This window comes from Drepanopeziza brunnea (genome assembly GCF_022702325.1).
Source record: "Drepanopeziza brunnea f. sp. 'multigermtubi' strain 214-2 chromosome Unknown ctg11, whole genome shotgun sequence".
NCBI classification, from domain to species: Eukaryota; Fungi; Ascomycota; class Leotiomycetes; order Helotiales; family Drepanopezizaceae; genus Drepanopeziza; species Drepanopeziza brunnea.
Window position 1 is genome coordinate 1,896,826 of NW_027094074.1, and position 12,605 is coordinate 1,909,430.

Sequence of the window (12,605 nt, forward strand, 5' to 3'; positions counted from 1 at the left end):
GTCACTCTACTCCGCTCGTACAATGAATGGTAGCGTAACGCCTTTACATGGAGATCTTCTCGCGATATTTATTTCTTGATGTCGCCGCAAGCCTCCCCGCCACCCGCCCCCCACCTCCTCTCTCTCGCTCCGTCTCTCTGTCTCTCTGTCTCTCTGTCTCTCTGTCTCTCTTCTCTTCTGCCTTTCAACATTAGATATTTGCTTCAAAACTGCTGCACATAGTAGAGAGTAGGAATTGATACTGATGACAAGTACGGACAAGCATCTGCGGGTTATTGACAAGAGGTACCGGTAGGTACCTACTATGTATGCACCATAGCAGCATCTGTGATCAGTAGATGCCCCGGGCTCTTACACCCGACCGTTACTCGGTAATTTGTACTACGTAAAAGTAGTTACGCAGGGTGGACATGCCGAAAACGGAAAGGTGCAAAGCAAGAGCTTTGCCCCCCCCTTGGCCCCGAGCTTTGTTCTTCAAGTTCCAACGTTCATCATCCACAATCTCGGGAGCAGCAACAACAGCAACAGCATCATAGCAGCCGACAGCGACCCCAACTACGGCGCAGAAAGTCAATATTAAATCAACTGCTATCTCTCTGAACTCTACTGTCTAATGCGCTTCGTCTCATCTCCTTATTTTTCTTCATTAACGAAGTCCCCTCTCTATGGAGGCGACGCGGCCACTGCTCAATTTGAAATTAAATCTCATCTGTCAAACTGCGCGGTCCTGGCCATCCTTGCGCTTGCTGATGCTGGGGAAGCTTTGAGGCCGGATAAGCTTCGTCTCGCCATTAATCCGGCTTTTCGAACGAACCACAGGGTCTTGGGGCGCATAGTGGCTGTGGTCGGTCGGTTCTTTGTATGAGGTATTTGAGGCATTTACTGCTTGCCTGTTAGTATTGCTGGTAATGCTCGGCTAAGCGAGGAATGTATGCTGCATTATTGGTAGCCGCCAGGAAGCGACCTCGACCGTCATGTCGGTATGTGTTTGTTGACTCCGGATAAGAGCGAGGAGCAGCTTGTTTGAATACACAGCAACGCATGCAATCACCGACACCGACCAATGCATGGGACGAAGAGTGAGACTCTTTCCTGCCCACCAATAGGATGATATAGGCATAATGGCTCAGCCGCAAAACCGTTGGTGGCCTGTCCCTTGTCTGGCTCTGCAGCGCCCGTGTCAAGTGTCAACTCACGATGCTGAGATAGCTTGGCCCCCCGAGAGGGATTTCTTTATCGGATTTCAAAGCTTCATCAGCTGAGCCGGTCAGGTTGTCAAGCACGATTGGGGACGATGCAGGCCGAGATTCGATACCGCTAGTCGTGGTGATCGAACTCTACTGGAAGACTCTCATGGCACGCACATGGCATAGCCCATAAGGAGTGCGTGCTATAAGGAGAGTCAACTGCTCCAACAATTATCGTCAAGTTATTCCAGTCGCCACGCAAAAGAAGCTGAGCGCCAGCTTTTGCGGCTTCCCAATTCTCTTTGTCCTGTAATCCACGGCCTCTTTACCTCTCTTCCTCGGAGATTCATAAGAATCTCCTAGATATCGCTTTCAGGCTTTGGCTCTGCTCAAATTTACGGGAAGTGTAAACCGCAACAATGGTTGAATTCAGTGATGAGAAGCAGAAAGCTTCGCATATTCAATGGGATAGCGTGGACGTAGAAGCTGGCGAAGGAAGAGAGCGGCCAACCTTCCACCGTACAAATTCCAACATCTCTATTCACAGCTCGCACAGCAGAAGAGGTTCTATCGATCTTGCCTCAGCACTGCCGATCCAGTATCGTACTGTTTCCTTCCAGATTGCTGAGTCCAAGGACAAAGGCACAGCCGACATCAAGAAGGCAAAAGATTCCGCTGCAAAAGGTACCTACAGACTTCCAATAGTTGTCGCCTTCCATGAGCTAACAGTATCCAGAGCTCAGCGATCTCGATTGGCACACCATAACTCCAGATGAGATCTACACTCGGCTCTCCAGCTCTCCAACACAAGGCCTCTCCTCAGAACAAGCAAAGCGTCGCCTCACAGAATATGGAAAGAATACTCCCTCGGCTCCGCCAACTCATTACTTCCAGACAATCTTCGGATATTTCTTCAAGGGCTTCGGATCAATCTTGCTCGTCGGTTCCATCCTCGTCTTCGTCGCCTGGAAGCCGCTTGGCGACCCTCCAGCGCAAGCGAATCTGGCACTCGCAATCGTCCTGCTGGCTGTGTTCTTCATCCAAGCTGCCTTCAATGCTTGGCAGGACTGGTCGTCCTCTCGCGTCATGGCATCTATCACCACGATGCTTCCGGACTCTTGCTTGGTTCTACGTGACGGTGCAAGAGTGACCGTCATGGCGTTCGACATTGTTCCCGGCGATATCATATTCATCAAGGCTGGTAATAAGCTGCCTGCTGATTTGCGATTTGTAGAGATCTCCTCGGATGCGAAGTTCGATCGATCGATCCTTACCGGTAAGTGCCCTCGCTCGGTGGTGGCTCGCATATCTGACAATTCTTTTCAGGCGAGTCGGCTCCCCTATCCGGAACAGTCATGACCACCGACCTCAACTATCTCGAAACTAGGTGCATTGGCCTACAGGGTACACATTGTGTCTCTGGAAGTGGTACGGGTATTGTCGTTTCCACAGGAGACTCGACCGTGTTCGGCAAGATTGCAAAGTTGACCAACGCACCAAAGACGGGCTTGACCCCTCTGGAGAGAGAAATCTTTGACTTCGTTATAATCATTTGCTCAATCATGTTTGTCATGATTCTTGTGGTTATAATCGTTTGGTAAGTCAATGCCGGCGAAAACCTGAATACATAGGTCTAACTATGACAGGGCTGCTTACTTGCGCAAGGAGCACCCAGGATGGATTACCGTTCCCCTTTTGATCGTAAATTGTGTTTCCGTTGCCATTGCGTTTATTCCAGAGGGCCTGCCTATTGCTTTAACGGCTTCACTCACTATCACAGCGAATATCATGCGAAAGAACAAGATCCTTTGCAAGTCGTTGAAGACTGTCGAGACTCTTGGATCCGTGAGTGTAATCTGCTCTGACAAGACCGGCACCCTCACCAAGGTAAGATCCTCAATGCTGCCGCAACTCTCCGCTAATTTCGCAGAACCAAATGTTTGTTACCGAATGTAGCATAGGCATGTATAACATGACACCGGAGTCAGCTCTGGATGAGATGATGCTTTACGGGCGAGATATGAAGGAGGGTCACACATCTAACGCTGTCGCGCAACTCCGATCCGCGGCAGGTTTGTGCAACTCGGGAGAATTTGACGCTGGAACCTTCAACCTGCCTATCCATGAGCGCAAAATCAATGGCGACGCCACGGATCAAGCTGTGCTACGATTCTCCGAGTCTCTCGGCCCGGTATCTGAGCTCCGTAAGATGTGGAAGAAGAACTTCGAGTTGGCATTCAATAGCAAGAACAAGTATATGATCCGGACTTTGGAACTGGTCGAAAAGGAGGGCCTTGATATTGCACTCCCCAACTCTGAAGCAGCTACTTTCAGACCCAAGGATACGTGAGTTATCATTCCAAATTACCCAGGCCATAGCTAACACCTATCAGCCTTCTCATGATCAAGGGAGCGCCGGACGTTCTTATTGGTCGCTGTTCAAAGTACACAAACATGGAGGGGGACACAAGAGACCTGGACAACACCACCAGAGCCAAGATCGAGGTAATCAAGAACGAATGGTCTGCTCAAGGAAAACGAGTCATTCTTTTGGCCCGCAAGATAATCCCTAAAGAACAACTCAATTCTGCACCATCATCGACTCACTTCGAGGACGAGATCTCGCACCACGCCCGTACTGAGCTCACCCTAGTTGGCATTGTAGGTATCGTCGACCCTCCCAGGGACGAGATTCCTTCCGTCGTTAAGACGCTGAGAAGAGCCGGAATCCGCATCTTTATGGTAAGACACGGAACTTCCACATATGTTAAGATTCACTAATGAATTTCAGGTTACCGGAGATTTTGCTCTGACTGCTCAAGCCATCGCAACTGAATGCGGAATCATCACCAACCCACCTCACTTAGTTAAAAATGTCTCGGCTCTTGCTAGAGAAGACGCCTACTCTGTTTCTGGAGAGTCTATCCGGAATGACAAGGTTGTCGGGCATGTTCCATCCAACGACGGCGGCAAGACTTCCATCACTATCAGCGGTCCCGAGTTAATCACTCTCAATCAATACCAGTGGGAGCAACTCTGCAAGTATGATGAGATTGTGTTCGCTCGGACTACACCCGAGCAGAAGCTTCGTATTGTTCGGGAATTCCAGGGTAAAGACGAGATTGTCGCTATGACTGGTGATGGAGTCAACGATGCTCCGTCCCTGAAGGCCGCGGATATCGGAATTGCGCTGGGAAGTGGCTCTGACATTGCTATCGAAGCCGCAGATATGGTCCTCCTCGAGTCCTTCTCTGCAATCGTTGAAGCTGTCCAGTATGGACGAGTCGTCTTCGATAACCTGAAGAAGACCATCGCATACCTCCTGCCCGCCGGATCGTTCGCGGAGTTCTGGCCTGTCATGACCAACACCCTGTTTGGCATCCCGCAAATTTTGTCCTCCTTCCTCATGATCATTATCTGCTGCTTCACCGACTGCGCAGCGGCCACCGTCCTGGCATACGAAACCCCCGAAGCCGACGTCCTCCTCCGCAAGCCGCGCAAGCCGAGGACGGACCGCCTGGTCGACTGGCAGCTGATCCTGCAAGCCTACGGCATCATCGGCGTCATCGAGACGGTGTGCTCCTTCGCCATGGGCTTCTGGTACATCGAGCGCCAGGGCATCTCCTTCTCGCACCTCTGGTTCAAGTACGGGGACCTCCCCGCGACCATCGACCCGGCCTTCGCGGCACACCAGTACAACGTCGGCTCGTCCATCTACTTCATGAGCCTGGTCGTCATGCAGTGCTTCTCGCTGATGTGTCTCCGGACGCGCCGCCTGTCCATCTTTCAGCACCCGCCCCTCTTCAACCCGCGCACGCAGAACTGGTACCTCTTCCCAGCCATGGCCTTCGCACTGATCATGGCTGTCTTCTGGCTGTACGTCCCCAGGTTCCAGGAGGTGCTAGGCACGACCGACGTCCCCGTCGAGCACTTCTTCCTCCCGGCTGCCTTCGGCCTGGGCATCCTGTTCCTGGACGAGGCGCGGAAGTGGGCCGTGAGAAGGTGGCCGGGTGGCTGGCTCGATCGATGCGCTTGGTAACATCTGTAGATAATAGAGGATACAGGTTATTGTTTATTTGTAATTAGCGAGGTGGGTTTGTCAATTGTGCTCTCCACGCTGTGGCCGTGTAGTCTAATCTTGATTTTCATGATGAAGAAAAAGGCCTTTTTCCATTCATGTGCATGCATCTATTCGAGTGACTACTTTGTTTTAGTAGTTTCGTGCCTGCCAACCAGATGTTAATAGCAGTGTAGTCATACAGTGATCTCTGTTCCTCCCCCTTCCCCGAGTATTCAAGATCACTCATACAAACTGCACTCGTCTATCTCTACTCCAAGCCTCCAATCCAACCCCCCTGCCTAAAGTCCCGACCTCTCTCCTCCGTGACTCCATCAGCCAGCAGTACCAGCTCGTCCCAACGCCGCTTCAGCGCCCCGTAGTAGAAGCTCACCAGTCCCTGCACCTGGCTCTCCTCCAAGTTGCGAGCGGTCAGGCTGCCGATCAGCTGCTGAGCGACTCTGATGCCGAGGGTGTGTCGTTGCCGAGCGAGAGCGCTGAGTAGCTGGAGGCTGCGAGGCTGGGTTGACGCGAGCAGCTGCTGGGTCTGGGCCAGGTGTTGGGTGAGGAACTGCTCGAATGGACGGATGGTGATGGTAAGGGGGGCGGGCGAGAGGTTGATAGCCTGCTTTTGAAAAGACATTAGTATCCTTTTCCCTTTTCGTTTTTGCGCCATGTCATTCCATTTTTCACTTTGAGTTGGGGTTAAGTAAACTTACGTTTGGAGCAAGGAAGGCGTCCCAGGTGAACAGAGCACATGCCTCGCGCAGGATGTCGGTCTCGTCCGCGGTGAGATCTGGTACGGGCTTTTCATACGAACGGACGAATGTGATTAGCAAGTGCATTTTGGTATATATTTGGGTGCGGGGGGGGGGTTCTTCATGATGTCAGGAGGAGCTAGCGACGACGTACATGAGACATGATCAGATCGATGAAGGCTATTCCCTCATCGGTGGGATCGAAGAAGGAGATGTTGAAGGGGTCTTGGGGGGTTGAGATTGGTCTTCTCAATGATGGGTATTCTCCTGCGAATTCGGACATGCTAGTGAACTGTGGTAGGGTTGGCTGAACTGACGAAGTGGGCAAAACTTGGACGGAGGGGGTCGCGGAAACGACGAGGTAGTCCTCCTCTGATGCGTTAGTCAGGACTATGCTGTTTTGCAGGTCTTGTTGGGATTCGGCTTCGGCTTCGGTCTGTCCAATTGGTAGGTAAAGTGCGAGGTGGTAAGCGGGCTGGAAGGATGGAGAATTAGGCTCGAGGGCCGAGAGAGCCAATGCAGGCATCGGTGACGTGGTGGGAGGATTGAATGATCGGCTTCGTGACTTCTGAGGGCCAGAAGAGGCTTCGCGTGCCATTGGCAAGAACATGGCGGCAGGTCGAAGCTGTGTCTTGTGAGCTGAGCAGCTTAAGTCTGCAGTTCCCGCTTGGCTGTTCGTAGCTTGTGTTTGAACCGCTCGATGGTATTGCAAGCTCTGGCGAGTAGCTTAGGCGGGAGAGCGGAAGGAGTCTTCTCGTTTGTATCCTCTATCGACGTTTCTAGCAGCCCTGATCTGTAGATCGGTGCTGTCACTGGGCCTAGTGCTGCCAGATCCGTCCGCCACGTCTGCACACTTGTCGATGCAGCTATGTTTGCACCAGCCCACTCGTTTGTGTTGATCGTTGAAACTTTTGCTTGATTCTTCTGGCGTGGTGACGAGGAGACTTAAGCTGGAGTCTCGAAGGAGAGTATCGAGACGAAAGGGCATCTGCAATGCGTTGTACCTCTTGTTGCGAATAGAGTACTCTTTCAGCGCTGCAGTAAAACGCCATTGAGTGGAGAAGAGGCCATCAAAATCCTTCCATTTTTTTCAAAGCAGAGAGTAGAGATCGAAGTAAATTTTGAGAAGCTCCCTTCCGCTACTCTTATACTGGCTGAGCAGAGGTATCGCCAAAGGAGCTAGCCCAATCTTGGCGCTAGGGAAATTCTGCCATCTCGAAATTCTGCCCCAACAAAGCCTCTCGCACACACAAACACACCACGACAACGCTTTACTCTTACCTTGAAGTCATTTCAAATCCTCCATTACCACTCAGAACGATGATGCCAACTCCTGCGGCTGTCGATCCGATGGCTAGCAAGGCGGATGACTTGCCAGCCAAAATAGAATCCCCTTCCTTAGAACCCGATATTAACAGCCTCACGATCAACCCATTGCCTTCTATTCCCTCAAGAATCTTGACTCCATCCCCAGAGCCTGAGACTACTGATGTAGGAGTCGATGAGAAGGAGCGTGTCTCACCAACACTCGACGCCACCCTACCCGACCATGAGGCCCCCGTTGGAGATAATGGTGCCGAGAGATCTGAAGACGGACCCCATTCAAGAAAGAGAAGCCCCCCGCCCAATCGATCCAAGTTTGACAAGCTTCTGATCACCGAAGCCAGTTGGAACCACGCTGTTGCGAGCTGGAAGAGGTGGAGGAGGGGAGTATGTTCTCCACCCCTGCGCGAGTCCAAGTCTACGAGCTTGCTGCTAACTATAAGGCTTAGATTCCAAAAGAATATTGGGGGTTGGAGCAATTGGGTAACAAGATCTTCCAAGAGATCCAAGACAAGGTGCTTTCTTATGTTCATGTAAGTTTCTTGCTGCGAATCCATCTTCCACAGCGACAAAGACATTACAATCCACAGCCGTCGCGACCCCCTATACTATCAAGTGCATAGCCATGGAGATATCTGTGTGCTGTGCGGACACGGGGCTTTGTTGTTTAGGTAGATCAAGCGTCTACTTGCTCAACACGGCATCCTGGTACTGTCATTGGCTGTTATCCGAGCCCGGATTTATGCCGCTCATCGCTCGAAGCGAGTCGAAGCGAGTACCATTGCTCGAAGCGAGCCCCTTTCAAGCTCGCCTCGGTCTTGGCATCCATATCATGCCCCTATTGCTTCAACTACATACTCGTCACTCTGAAATCTTGCATCTCACAAGAGCAAGCCAATAGGCCCTTTTTGACCAGTGGCGTTAAGAGACTCAGGAATACAAGCTAACGAGTCTAATAGCTAGCGCCCGGCGACCCCGAGTTTGACAGCATCGAAATCTTCTTCCGTGAGTACGTCGACCACTATGATCTCTTCGAGATGGGTCCGGATGAAATCCAGCGGTGCGAAAACTTTGTTGGAGCTTGTCTTCTCCGCTTCTTGTCCGAGCATGGTGGAACGGAGGGCACCATGGATCACTACATCATCATGTATCTCGCCCACATATATTGCTGTGTTTGGGTAGAGGATGATGGGCAGAAAGTGAACTCTACCATCAACGAATCTACTCAGGAGGAAGTCGAGCCTGTTGGAAAAGATCATACCGCGAAGGAGATCAAATCGGCTGGCGCCGGAACCAAGTATCGTGACCAGGTGGAGATGAAGCACACAGACGTCTCATCTGATGGCAAGGAGATCAACCTTCATGGAGATAACCCCGGCGGAGGGGAGGTCACTTCTGTCAGAGAAGAGGCCAAACCAGACAAGGTCCAGACCAAGTCTACCAGAAAGACAGACGGAATCGATCTCACGAACCTCGTTTTTCTCACTCAACGAGTCCGATCCCAATTTACATTAACCTCCAGGGAATGCATCCGTATTTCGATCAACTCCACTGATTCTGATCACGATATTTACCGGAAAGGCTTCGCCCTCGGCCGCGAAACCAGGATAGAGATCTTTCGGCACTTCAGTGGACTAAAGAAGCTGTGGGATGCGACAGCGGACGCCAAGCAGAAAAGAATGGGTAACATGAAGGAGGAGGATATGCGAGCGGAAGAGGTCGTGGCGGTCCATGAGAGCGTTGAGGAAGCCAGAAAGCAAGGTATAAAGTTCTTCGAAGGCTGCCTGACGCGGGAGAAGGCGCACAAGTTTTTGGACTGCTTCATTATGGGCTTTGACGTTGTTGGCATGACTTCAGATTTCTGCGTCAATTATATGATCTCTGATGTGATGGTAAATCCAACTATGAGGTTCCGTGCTGGAGGATAGAGCTGATGTATTTCTTTTCCAGGTGCAGCATGGCAACACTATACCACAGCGCTACCATGAAGCTGCGCTCAAAGCGGCCCTCAAGATCGTCGGTTGTGTTGGCAAATACGTTGAAACAGTTCAGTTTCGACTTGTAAGTAGCCCAGGCTTAACGGACGTGGGTCACTCACACAATTATCTAACACATTACAGCGAAGCGACAGCACCTGCCTTCCCTTCTTCGTCGAGGGGCACGATGCACCGCTGAATACAGCCGCCATCTTAACGATCATTGATGCCTTGGGCGAAATCAGTGGGACCTGGCAGACTACGGGTTTTCTCTGCTTCCAATATCTGTACAAAATCCTCACCTCCCAATATTTGAGCCACGCCTCCATCGTCTACGCTGCCAAGCTGGTGCTGAGCTACATCAACGTGATGCGCTTCCCCGGAACCAAGAACGTCATGTATCGGCATTCGCTTTCTGCCATACTCGACCTATCGAACTGGGAACATGCGTGGATGATGGATCATAACCTCGAGGAACAAGACAGCGACGAGGAATTCGATTGTGGAAGAGAGACCGAGGAGGAAATGGACGCTGAGGAAGCCCGATATGTCAAGCTCATCATGGGCTGGTTTGCTAAGCATGGCAAGCCGGTTGATGAGAGAACCATTCTCGCTGTCCTTCCGAACTGCGAGTTCAAGATCCTTGATACGATTAAGAAGATTGAATTTTTCAAGGGCTGGAACTGAGCAGAAATAGCTACGATGAACAGGTCAGTGTGCAGATCAGCCAACAGACGAGTCAGCCGGCAGATCATTCCATCAGAGTAGCAAACAGAGCAGTACAGAATCCACCAAATGAAATCGCAACTCTACAATATCTTCTATTTCGTATGATTCTAGAAAATGTGAAATTTCGTATTCATTTCTATACCATCTGTATCCTTAATTGTCGGCAATCAATATGCTACGTCATTCCAGTCTGTAAAATTTCTAGCATATCAGCGGAGCCGGAAACGTAAAAAAACAATGTACTTTTCAAAACATACTCCAGAGTGGCGGATCTTCCTCTTCTTCTTCTCCTCCTTCTTCTTCCCACCGGATAGTAAGTGAGTAAGTCCTCCACACTTCGATTTGCACTTTGCACTAAACAGAGGGTCTTTGAAATGCCTCGTCCTTGCGGTGGGCCATGCGTTCTAGCGTGATCTGATTAGAGATATCGGGAGCCACGGAGGTCTAATCAGGTCTAGAGCTAGTAGGCCTACCAAATAGTAGTAATGAGGGGAGTAGTAGTTGGCAGAATGACCAGCCAGAAAAATTAGATCGAGACAGTCGACGCCTTCCAAGCTGGAAATCCCAGATCTCATTCCCGTGCTTTTTCCGGCGTCCAGTCTCGAGATCTTTTTGCCCAGGTGGCCGTCGTATGACCGGCCCGGTCGGTCATCCTCACTATGGTCTCGTTAGCGCAATGTCTTGGTTTGCACTCGTCTATATGGATGGAGATACTGGCTTTTGGCAGGGCTGTACCTAGTTCTCGTGTCCATTTCCCATCACCTTCAGGAGAAAGCAAGCCGAAGAATTAAAGCGTTCAACGAAGGCGCCAAGGCTCAATCAAACAAGTACGGAATTGTCATGTTTAAGAAGATATATATTTTAATCCTCTGGTTCGTCTCGTCTTGTATTCATAGATAACACGGCTATTTTTTTTTTCTCTTATAAAAAGGGAAAAATGAAAAAGATAAAAGAAAGTAGGAGGAGAGAAAGGAGAAAGGCGGAAGAAAGAAAGAGAAAAAGGATGGGGCGAAAGAAAGTCGACGGGTATCTCTAAAAATAATGGAAGGACTTGTTGTCACCGTCTATACTAATTTTTCCGCCTGAGATAATCCAGTTCGAGAGGCCGCAGAAGAAAAAAACAAATATTTTATTCATACTTCCGGAACGGGGAATTGAACCCCGGTCTCCTGCGATCACGGTGACAATTGTCATGAGAGGCAGAAATGCTAGCCACTACACCATTCCGGACGAGCAGGATTACTCCTCTTACGAAAGCCCAGGTTGTGTTAGGACATATATTCCGCAAACAGAATTTCTGATTTCCAAGCATCCAACGGCTTTTGTTCGGATGCCGAGCGCTGAGCGCCATGGATTAGGTCTGACGAGTCATAACTACTTGCAGTAGTAGTAAGGCTTTGTTGCCGCAACTTTACTGTAGAAGCTATTCTTATTATCTGCTGCGCCTCTTAATTCGCCCAAGTCAAACATTTCGCTTTTCATCGAATACTGCGGATATGCGTCTATTCGGATTGTTTTTTTCTTCTTATTAAAAAAAAGTGTACAGCATTTCTATCCTCAAGCGATCAACGGTATCCAAGTCCTCGCACCAAAAATACCTGCATGCTCTCTCTTCTTCAGTCCAAGAACTAATATAATCGCGAACGTGCCGCTATGAAGCACTTCTTGATATCAAATGATGCCCGGGAAAAGACGACGAGAGGAAAATCTGTTACAACTACACAGTACCGCATAGGCTCACCAAAGTGGCGCCTAAGGCTGCCAACAACGTATAATCCTATAACGTATAATCTTTGTTTCTTAACTGGTGAGTGCGTTGACTGCGCAAAAAAGCAAATTGACCTACGGAGTACGGAGTAGATAAATCGGAGTTTGGTAAGAGAACCAAGGCTGGTAAGCAGTCCTCGGTCCCCCGAATGCGCCCTTGGTACGCTTCAAACCTCACAAAAAAATCTCGATCAATTGGCCCTCGGCGCACTGATCAGTTGAGAAACAAAGATTATACGTTATTGGCAGCCCTGCGCGCCACTTTACTGGGTTTAGGTGGTACCACGGTACAGGCGTAACTGTTACCCCTTGAGGGTGCTTCAAAAGTTTAGTTTCCACTATAAACCCCTTGGTTACCCTACCCTCAGGGGGTAATACTTACTACGTAGTTAGGCCTGTACCGTGGTATTTGTTCAGAGCAGTCGCCTTAATATGGGCGTGAAACAAGATGCTCCTTTCGATTGCGGAGAAGATAAATGCTTGTAACGGACCTACTTGGTAAAAGCGTATTTCAATCGTAGAGTTGAACGTCTACCGAATGTAGCAGAATGACTTAAACACTGATTTTCAAGTATTTTGTAGGCCTTCCTTGTGCGTCAACCACTTCGAATTATACATTAAAACGATGGGTTCTAAAGGAACAGCTTCCCAAGCGTCCCAACTGATTGTTCGAAGTCGATCGAGGATTATTAAAGCTCGGTCGTAATAAGCTCGAAAATATCGCCCCCAAATCCAAATTTTCATTCAATTCCAAACGTGCTCTATCAAATTAGATCGGCAAGTATCGAGGTTTTTTTTAATCGTCTTG

At 49.8% G+C, this 12,605-nt stretch overlaps 4 protein-coding genes across 4 annotated transcripts; 2 read left to right on the top strand and 2 right to left on the bottom strand.

Moving 5' to 3' along the window:
- Positions 1–1,606: 1,606 nt before the first annotated feature.
- L3040_006666 (uncharacterized protein) lies at positions 1,607–5,226 on the top strand (the record flags this gene model as incomplete). Its single annotated transcript, XM_007292236.1, has 7 exons — positions 1,607–1,871; positions 1,924–2,463; positions 2,514–2,784; positions 2,834–3,074; positions 3,118–3,533; positions 3,581–3,929; positions 3,979–5,226. 7 exons carry the CDS (start codon positions 1,607–1,609, stop codon positions 5,224–5,226), a joined length of 3,330 nt encoding a protein of 1,109 aa, XP_007292298.1.
- A 289-nt stretch (positions 5,227–5,515) lies between these two features.
- L3040_006667 (uncharacterized protein) lies at positions 5,516–6,612 on the bottom strand (the record flags this gene model as incomplete). Its single annotated transcript, XM_007292237.1, has 3 exons — positions 5,516–5,869; positions 5,964–6,050; positions 6,157–6,612. The coding sequence occupies 3 exons, from the start codon at positions 6,610–6,612 to the stop codon at positions 5,516–5,518; spliced, it is 897 nt and encodes a 298-aa protein (XP_007292299.1).
- A 710-nt stretch (positions 6,613–7,322) lies between these two features.
- L3040_006668 (uncharacterized protein) lies at positions 7,323–9,988 on the top strand (the record flags this gene model as incomplete). Its single annotated transcript, XM_007292238.2, has 5 exons — positions 7,323–7,712; positions 7,775–7,858; positions 8,285–9,217; positions 9,276–9,386; positions 9,446–9,988. 5 exons carry the CDS (start codon positions 7,323–7,325, stop codon positions 9,986–9,988), a joined length of 2,061 nt encoding a protein of 686 aa, XP_007292300.2.
- A 217-nt stretch (positions 9,989–10,205) lies between these two features.
- Positions 10,206–10,782, bottom strand: L3040_006669 (uncharacterized protein; the record flags this gene model as incomplete). The annotated part of the gene is made up of 4 exons (XM_066154198.1): positions 10,206–10,220; positions 10,288–10,434; positions 10,504–10,687; positions 10,766–10,782. 4 exons carry the CDS (start codon positions 10,780–10,782, stop codon positions 10,206–10,208), a joined length of 363 nt encoding a protein of 120 aa, XP_066011174.1.
- Between the last annotated feature and the right edge of the window lie 1,823 nt (positions 10,783–12,605).